General features: G+C 37.7%; 1 protein-coding gene across 6 annotated transcripts; it reads right to left on the bottom strand.

Moving 5' to 3' along the window:
• Positions 1–13: 13 nt before the first annotated feature.
• On the bottom strand, positions 14–8656 carry ccdc14 (coiled-coil domain containing 14). Of its 6 annotated transcripts, XM_067493434.1 has the most exons (12): positions 8506–8656; positions 7796–7851; positions 7332–7425; positions 5841–5913; positions 5557–5658; positions 3681–4223; positions 3335–3467; positions 2496–2581; positions 2280–2423; positions 1227–1329; positions 443–636; positions 14–352 (listed from the first exon to the last, which is right to left on the bottom strand). In XM_067493434.1, the coding sequence occupies exons 1-12, from the start codon at positions 8527–8529 to the stop codon at positions 129–131; spliced, it is 1776 nt and encodes a 591-aa protein (XP_067349535.1). In that variant the 5' UTR covers positions 8530–8656; the 3' UTR covers positions 14–128. The 6 variants fall into 6 exon arrangements, with proteins under 6 accessions (XP_067349535.1, XP_067349534.1, XP_067349533.1 ...); XM_067493433.1 differs by having other exon boundaries at positions 14–636; positions 5557–5628; XM_067493432.1 differs by having other exon boundaries at positions 14–636; positions 5557–5637.
• Positions 8657–10135: the final 1479 nt, after the last annotated feature.

The raw sequence follows: 10135 nt of genomic DNA on the forward strand, positions 1-10135 counted from the left end.
ACAAAATAGAAAAATTGCTTTATACTTTATTTCCAACCTTAAATATCTCTTCATACATTGCCACCACCTACAAATAAAATAAAGGGGGGAGGAAGGGGGGCAGAACTGCCCACAGTTCTGGTTCTGCATCATCTCCTTAGGTCCAGTTGGATAGTCTTCTGCAGACTGGCAATGCTAGCATCCAGAGCTGCTAGGCCATCTCTAAATGCTGCCTCATCTCTGGTGTTGAAGGTTGATCCTGATGTCATGCTCCAATTAGTTTGCAAAGACTCGACATCACACTGGGACAGTGCTGGGTTCAGCCGTTGCTTGTGCTCCCTTTCTAGCCACCCTCCACACGACTGGACTTCATCTAAACCACATGATTGAATGAGAATAGAGTCTGAAGTCTTAAAAAGTTGGACAGTTTCAGATACTGAGGGTAGTTTGTTTTGCTCTGCACCATTTCCTTTTCTCTTTTCAGCCACGCACTCCTGCTCGATGGGATCCAGCTGGTCCAGAGACATGAGGTACTGAATGATGTGGTCACAGTGGGGCTCTGCTGGATGCTCTCTGTGTTCAGGTGTTTTTAGCTCAGTATCTGACACCGAGTGGACAACTGTTGGGCAATCTGAAGACTCCTGACACTCAAAGATCCTGAAATACAGAGACAAGAATTCAGTATTCCTGTGCTCCAGAGCTTTTCAGCTCAAATATTATTATTTGGCTTTTCTCTTTATTTGCCACTCCATCCTTATGGATACAGTGGCTTCTTCAAGTAAGTATTCAGAGCTTTTTCATTTTATGCACATTTTGTAAATAATTTAAACAATTGCCATTTTTGCCCCTCAATCTACATATAAAAACTAAACATTTTGATCCAAAAAATGTTTTGTTCCAAAATTCCACTATTTCACAATTACTGAAATTGTATTTCTTAGAAGTAAAAATTGTCTCAAATCAAGTATTTTGATTCTGTATCTGTGATTGTTAATCTAGTCCTTGCCAAAAAAAATGCTACTGCTACTGTAGAGGTCTACACATTGTTACTTGCTCATGGCTTCACCTTTGTCCTGAAATGTAGTGTGAATTATGGAACCTTATATACACAAAAATATGTCCAATCAATTAGATTAGAAGACATAAGCCAGAAATGGGCTGATTGTAAATGGGCAAAAATTGCAGTTTGATCAATTTAAACTTAATTCTATAACAAACTCAATCATGGAAATTGACTTGAGTCCTGCCTTTTAAGGTTTTCTATTTCTTCCAGTCTTTGTTGGGTGAGTGCAGCCAGCTCACTCTTATCTCTTTCACTCTTCACCAACCTGCTTCTGGTGGCCTCCAACTCTACACAAAAATACACAAATACATATAAATAACATAAATAAACTCACTCATCTTTACAGTTGTCCTTTTCATTCAGAGATCTAAACTATATTATTATTAACTATATTAGGTGTGGCCCCACCCAGCCACCAGGTGCCCCCTTGGTGCCAGTCCCAAGCCTGGATAAAATGGGAGGGTTGCAGCAGGAAAAGCATCCAGTGTAAAAACACGTGCCCAATCAACGTGCGGAACAAATTACTCTGTGGAGACCTCTGAAGGGACAAGCTGAAAGCTGTTGATCTTTTGATTTTACATTTACATTTAGTCATGTCAGGCTTTTATCAATAGCTAGAGGAGCACACACCTACAGCAACTTAGGGTCTTGAGTAATGAGAGTTCAACACAGTGAAACAGTTTTTATAAGTGCAGTCAAATAGCTGATCAGTTCACACTTTTTCCTCTGATGGATTTGTTTTCTTGGTCTTTAGCCTAATAATGGCTTGAGCACTGGCAGAAACAGTTTATCGGACTTCATACTGACAACAGATTCTAGATGCAAATGTAATTTGGGGTTGTGTTTAAAATCAACAAAAATGTACAGTAAGAGGGAAAAACACAGAGAGAGCAACCAAGTTAGCAATGTATAAGATGTAATTCCTGTATTTATAATCTAAAATTAAAGCCGACTGTATACGCTTTAGCTCTTTACATCTTGATTTTTTTTTTTATTTTAAATCCATTCTGGTGGCATGATTATGAAAAGTATGTAAATGTTCAAAAACATACACATCTGACTTTTAAGTAGATGTCAGCAGATATTATATTAAATATAAAATATAAAAACAGCATTAATTATTATTTGTTTTATTTTGTATTTTCTTTTAGTTAGATGATGAAGATGGTGTCTTAAAAGAAGAACATGCAGTGTAACAGCACTGTATGCATGTATGTGTATGTATGTAAGAAAGAACCTGTCTTCACTGCTAAACTCTCCGCCTCACTGTCTCTCAGGCGACTCTGTGTGTCCTGGAGTGCTTTCCGGAGTTCTGTGAGGTCATCCTGAAGCTCCTGCAGTCTGGACTGAGCAGTGGTGAGCTCCTCCTGCAGGGTCAACACTGAAGACACACAGAGTGAAGTTACACCTCCCTATTATTCCGGAAATTAACAGCAAGCAGCATGTGTGTTACCTTCTGCATTAGACAGCTTCTCCATGTTTGCCAGTCTCTCTGATTTCTCTCTTTGTTCTACCTGCTGTTTCAGAATCTTCACACAACTGGCACACACACACACACACACACACACACACACACACACACACAGTTCCAGGCCCAGTCAGAATTAGATGATTAGGGGTAATAGGTTAAGGTAAAGTAAGAGGTTAGAAAATCCATTGTGTCAGTAAGTTTCCTCACAATTATTATTATTATTATTATTATTGATCAGTTACAGTGATGGGTTGTGTCTGTCTGCTCTTTGTTGCTTCAGAACCAAACTGAATATTTTCTGTATCACTAGAGGTATTCAGAGGTATCTGGACTTTGCAGTGACTTGACAGTTGTTCTTGCACCAATTTTCTATTTTTGTTACCATTTGGATTTTTAATTTCTTATAATAAAGCATATAATTTTCTTTGCAGATGACATCCAGCACTGCCTCTCTGTTAAACATGAAGATCTTTGCGTTTTATCAATCCTAAATGAGTGATGGCACTCAAAAGTCAGAGCAGCATACTTTGGGACCCTTGAAATCAAACATTTAAATAGGAACATACTAGTGCAATAACTTGGTGTTGCCATATGCCAGTGTCTTGCCATTGGAGACTTCGACATGCAAAATAGTCAGGATCAAACTGGCAACTGTACGATTAGTGGATAATCCCCATTGTTCTATTTAATCGTTTCTGTTTGTGGAGCTAAACATCTTCTGTGTTTTATAAATGCATATTTACTTATATTTATTTCTTACAGCTACAGAAAGATCAATGTGTACGTGTCTGTCGGCGTGAAGGTGTGTAGGAGTGAACTACCTGCGGAGGTGACAGTTCTGGTTGTGCACTGATGACAGGTCTGGTACAGTCTCAAAGACTGACCTATCATCATTCATCTGTGGTGAGATCACTGTCTGCTCCAATTGACTGAGCAGCATCTCTGCAACACTGCCTGTATGCACACGTGCACACATGCAAACACACACACACACGCACACACACAAACACAGGGTTGGACAACAATAGCATTTTTATTTCTAACAAAACCATTTGCAAGCAGTCGCCCTCTGAAATTCATCTGTAGACTCCGTCAGTGTACCAGGTAGTAATCAGTACCTATGCTACTTGGTCTGTGTGGAACAATGAGAGAACAAACCGGGTTTACCCTGTCCAGCAATCAGAGCCTTGAGTTCTTCCAGCAGATACTGAACTGTCTTCACTTTCATGCAGTTGCTTCTGTGGTCTGTGTCCTGAGGGACTTCATCACTCGGTCCAGGCTCCAGGTGCATTTTGGCCATCTTCATTGTATAGACGTGTAGGTTTGGCTGTGTGTGTGTGTCTGTGCCAGTGTTTTGGGTATCAGTGTCTCTCACAGGAATGAACTCATCTTCTTCTTCTGTGTCACAGCGCCTGACGGTGTCAGCCTGACAGAGAGACAACTGGCCTGAGTGAGACGACGATTGGACCACAGACAAAAGGATGGAGGGCTGAGGCTGGGGTGCAAGGGTAGAGGTCTGACACTGGGGTGGAGGGTTTGAGGAGGAGTGTGTTTGGCTGCGAGGTGTGAGAGATCGCAGCTGGGCATGAATCTCTTTCCGAGGTGGATGCAGCTTCACTCCTGAGTGTGCAACTGGAGCAGTGAACCGATGGGTTGATCTTGGAGGTGTGCTGCTGGATCCACAGCGGCCTGACTGAAAATTCTTCTGGACTGAAAATGGTAAAATGAAGGGAAGACACACACATTTTTCAAGTTCGTTACCAGGCTTGATTTCTAAAGTATTACTCTCTGCACCTGAAAGTTCTTTGGTCTATATTCTTGACTGAATCTCTGTGAAGTCTCTCACAAACAAAAACAAAAACCAGGGAGCTTAAATATAGAGATCACATAGAAAATGACTCCTTCACTTTTAAAAGCTTCATTGTGTTCTGATTTTTGCTATGAAATGGAAAATCTAATCTACATAGTGTAACACATGATAAAAAAGTGAGAATGTTTTATTAGAAACCTTTGCTAATTTAATAAAAATTTCCATTTCTTATTTAGAAGCACAGAGAATGACACAGCAATTAATATTGTGATGTAGTAACTACGCACAGTCACATAAACGGATTTCTATTTTTGTATGAGTTTGTACTACTTCTTACTTCAACCTTACTATATTTCAGGAGCAAATATTGTACTTTTATTTCTTTTCAGAATCAGATTAATAAAACAAAATACATTGTATTAAATTGTACTATTAAAACTATTTATTTACAGTGTTTAATTTACAAGACACTCAGAAGTACTTGAAGTGATTAAAATTACAACTATTAGACTGAAAACATATGACCATTAAAACACCATATAAGCTTTTTAAAACCTGCTCTCTTTTTTCCAGCTGCAACATTTAAATGACAAACACATTAATGCATCAATAATTATAATGAAATAATATTCTTGGTATGAAATGAGCCATTCTGCATAATGAGCAATTTTGCTTTTGGTATTTTAAGTACCTCAATCTCCTATTTTAAGCTAATGTTTTTGTATTTTTACTTACGTACGATTTTAAATCAAGAACTTTCACTTATGACAGATTAGTTCTATACTAGTTTTGCTCCTTTAACTAAAGCAACAAGTAATAATGAAAAAATTAAAATGATTAGTTTGATGAATCATTGTCCTTACATGGCACATACTATATATCGAATATGTAATACAATGGATACAATCTGAAAGACCACCGAGGCAAATTTGTGATTTGGGAACTACTCAACAAGAGTATTACGGATTTAATAGATACTATAACCACTAGATGTCACTATGCTGCTATGTTTGAAGTCTCTACACAGCACAAGTAAGACAGCCCAAAGCTTCATAAGGCTTTCATGTAGCTATCCCCACTTTGTTGAAAATATCCCTGGAACACCATTAAGTCTTGGACTTTGCACAAGTCATCCGTCTTGCATTTTGCAGTTATGTGTAATTTGGCCCACCCATTCTCACAGTGTGGTCTAAACTAAACTTCTCTCTCTCTCACACACACACACACACACACCTGTCTTTGTAGGATGTTTCTTGTTGGTCTTCTTCCCTAGTGTGGTGGTTGGTCTTGCTTTCACTACTCGATCTACAATTTCTTTAAAAAAGCTTGGTGAGTCTTACAGACACATACACACACGCACACAAACACACAGGGAATTATGACTTAATATAATTTTCTGCCATCAGTTTTGCTTGATTTGCATCATAAGAACTGTGTTCATTGCCTGTCAATCATGTAATCAATTAATGAAAGTGTTTGTAACAAACACAGACATTACGTTAGGAAACACTGCTGACCTGCCTTCTCAGCCTGAAGAATGCCACCAAGCAGGTTGGCACAGCGGTCCAGACCCTTGTGGAGATGGCTGACCTGAGAGGACAAAACACAGCTGTGACCCAAGTGTTCAAAGATAATACTGATCACTTCTATTAGGAAAGTGATAAACCAATTACAGTACAGACAGTTTCAGCTTTGGAATGCACATTGCAATAAAAAAAGAATGTGGAGAAATAGGTTTAATGATTAAAAACTCAAGTTAGTTAAATTCTATGAATCAATGTTAAATGGACACAGTGGGCACTACAATATTAGTTTTATTTCTGAGTGTGTATGTGTGACCATGTCAGTGAAGATTCTCAGTCATCCAGGTTTGGTTATCCGAAGGTGGAATCATGTCAACTGGACTTGTTTTCCTTGGTTAGAAATGTTTCGCTACATATCCAAGCAGCTTCTTCAGTCTGAAGCAGCTGAAATATTTCTAGCCAAGGAAAAGAAGTCCAGTTGACATAATTCAACCTATGAATATGTGTGACCATGGAGGTTCCTGCAGCTTTTCTGGTTATAATGAATAGCAGTGGTGAAAATACTCAGATCAGTTACACAGCATCAGTAATTACTGATACATGAGTGTGTTCATTACTTTAATGTTGTAGCTGGTACCATTAGAGCTGATTTTCGATTGATCAGCTCACTTCATTACCTGTTTTGATTATCATATTTTTAAATCAGTTATCATTTGAATTACTCTAGGCATCGCTGGGTAGTTTGAAATTTGCAAAACATCAATCAATAAAGTCTTATATATTACATTTGTATTATTAATCATATTCTGAAAACTGTATTAATCAAATAAATATAGTCAACTACAATACTTTCCTCTAAAATGTATTTTTTTTGTTTAAAGTAGTAGAACATGAAAGTAAGCTTTAAACAAATACCTCAAAATTGAGAGTAAATGGTCAAGTGTGCAGTCTGTGAGACTGTTCAGAAAATAGCGCTGACCCCATGTCTCAATTTAACTTTATTTATATAGTGCCAATTCCCAATAAAGTTATCCCAAGGCACTTTACAGAGTAAAGTCAAGACTATAAAGATGTATAGAGACAACAGTGGAGAGGAAAAACTCCCTTTAACGGAAGAAACCTCCAGGAGAACCAGTCTCTGTAATAAAATGTTGTGATCAATGGTATCGAATTCAGCACTAAGATCTAACAGAACAAGTATAGAGACTAGCTCATTATCTGAGGCCATGAGATGATCATTGGTGACTTTTACCAGTGCTCTTTCTGTACTATGATGAACTCTAAATCCTGACTGAAAGTTTTCATACAAATTATTCCTGTAAAAGTGGTCACATAATTGTTCTGCCACTACTTTTTCAAGGATTTTACTGGTTTTAAATGAAATGATGATACCTGTAGCACGCTAAACTGATATTACCAGCCTTAATTCACACGTTGCTTTATAGTTGTGTTCTGTCTAATCTGTGGATCAGCTAACTACTTTACCTGGTCTTCAGAGTCTGTGGAGTACAGAGAGTAGGCTGGCTCAGGGCAGGCTGTTGCTGCCACGGCTGCTGCTGCTACTGGATGTGGAGCCACTCTAGCAACACAGGTTAGGGAAGCACAGTACAGGGGTTAGGGGGGACAGAGACACCTTCCCATTACCCCATCTTCCATCTCTGCATGACCTGCAAACCAATTCTGGTCCACCAACATTACGCATGCCTTAATTCTCTTATTTATGATCAGAGGAGCCAGAAGTGAACACTAAAATACTGATGCTGCTACACCATGTGAACATATGAAAGCACATTTGCTTGATTCTTCTGTGCTCATACATGTCTTTTCAGATGCAGGGATAAAGTGCAAGTGTGGGGAACAAGGATACATTTTAAGATAATGGGAAGCAACTGTAAGAAGTATGTACCATAAAAACCTCTTTTAGAAGACATAAAGGCTGGTGTACTCACGGTTTAGTGGCCATCTCAGCTTTCGCTCTTCCGGTCAGTCTCCCTGATGTCACCACCTGACAATTAAAACTAACGCTGCTCAATCTGAAGCCAGTTTCACACAGCATCTAAGAAATTTCTATCCATGTCTCAAGCTACCTGGCTGTGAGACACAGAATCACTACAATCCACTAAGACTAATGTGTAAGAAGTGGACAAACTACTTTGCAGTGTCTTCACTGCTAGATATTAGAATGTACTTGTGGTATGACTACGTTATCGGTTTCCTCAAAATGCTAAGGACACATTTACTGTCCTGCACTACAGTAAATCCAGGAGTGAGGAAAATTATTTCCTGAAAAAAGGATTATGTCTTTTTTAGTGTTAGGATAAATGTGCATCATTGTCCTTCTCCTTGCCTCCTATCATTAGGGCTCACTTGGAGCAGTGTTGCACTACCAGTGAGCTAAATTACTGTTTTAGTGGAACAAATATGGCGTTCATAAAATGTATTATCAAAAATATTCACATTTTTTAAGTAGCCATTTTGCATTAGCACATATGTACATAGAATTGAAATTAGAAGGTATAACGTACCTGCATCATATTGACACGATGTAACTAAGTCTTGTATTTACTCGAGTGTGACAGTGTCTTTTCTCTTGATGGCGTTGGTAAAGCCGCTACAGATGAAGACACTAACACTACAGTGTGACCACAGTTGTTCTTACCTTACGTTTAGCGATCCCTTTCATGGTTACGACAGCTTTACTTCACTTCCGGATAAAGCTGAAATTGGCCCGCTGAAGTTTGTTTTGGTGTTCAGATTGAGATTTGAAGCGTCCATATCCGGGCTGCAGGTTTAAAACCTATAACTACCAATCAAACAGTTCCTGTTGACATGACGTAGAAAGTCATGTGGGAGGGAGTTCTGGACTCGAGGTTATGTCCGTGTGTGTGTGTGTTGTTTTTTTATTAACTTTTTTGTCATTAAAGTTGAGGGGAATAATTTAAAACATTTGTTTACATAGTACAAAATGTATATTTTTATTGAATAAATATTCTGTTGGAACACCCTAGAGAAGACTAAGAGTGAGCACTATGAGTGTTTTCCGGTGAATTTACATTTATGTATATTAAATTTAGTTTAGTAAAATTAGCAATTTAGTGATATACTTCTGAGGTTGCCAATTTGCAGTTTGTAAGGACCCAAACAGTACCTTCCAAAATAAAGCTAAATTTCCTTCAAAGTGGATGTTAATGTAATTCCAAACATCACTTGCAAATCGAACAGCAGCAGCAAAAACTACAAACTAAGAAAATGTTGGTTTCGATTTTTGAACTGGGTAGACTTTATAAATATCTTTGAAATATATCTCTTTACCTTTGTTAATTAGATAGCGATAAGGTAAAAGCCAGACCTTTTCCCATGGTATGTCATCCACAAAACGATTACAGTGAGGAAAAGCATTTGGTACTGTGATTCCATCTCGCTGAAGTAGATGTCATGTAAACTTATTCTTGCTATAGCGGTGTAGGGAAAGACAAATTTGCCTACAAGAGAATGTAAGTATCATAGATCTATACGAAATATATTAACAGAGGTGATCGGTGTTACTGTGTTTGTTCATTGAGATTAGGTTTGAGTAATCACAAGATTAAAAGATCGGTTTATCCGGACATTGGAATTACGCACAAGTTATAGCACTGTTTAACAGCAATAGATTCAATATAGTAACTAAAGTTAATTTTTTGTTTTGTTTTATAGTTTAATTTGCTACCTAGTCCTAGTCACAAAGGCGTGATTAAAGTAAAATAAAACTGTAACTAATATAACATTATTCGATGAAAAGTACTTTAACAACTAATAATCTAATATGTTAAAGAACAATCAGTTGAACCAGGTTAGAAATAACCTGAGTATTTTGAATTTTGTGTGTATTGGAAAAATAAGCAGTGATAACCTTTTAGGAACAAATGCTTTTAACTGTGGATGATTAAATGTTCAAAATAGGGTGGCACATTTGGAAAAAAACGTCATTGACAAGATAATAGTGCATTTATTAAGGAAGCCTGTTTCCGCCACTGGGGAAAAAAAACATGATAATGTATCTTAAAATAATGAGTCAAAATAATGAGATAGTTTCTCAAAATTTTGACTTAGCTCCTGTTATAGTCCATATATATAGTTCAGGTATCATCATGATACCATAGATGCCTTTGCAGTAAGGAAGTCCAGACATGTACAATTTTAAATAAAAGCTATCAGACACTTTGGATAAAACTTTTCGTTTTTGTTGCCTTATTTGCACTTTCTGCTTCTATAAGCCCCATAGTTACCAAATACAACATATTCACTGA

Source organism: Channa argus, chromosome 23, assembly GCF_033026475.1.
Source record: "Channa argus isolate prfri chromosome 23, Channa argus male v1.0, whole genome shotgun sequence".
Taxonomy (NCBI): Eukaryota; Metazoa; Chordata; class Actinopteri; order Anabantiformes; family Channidae; genus Channa; species Channa argus.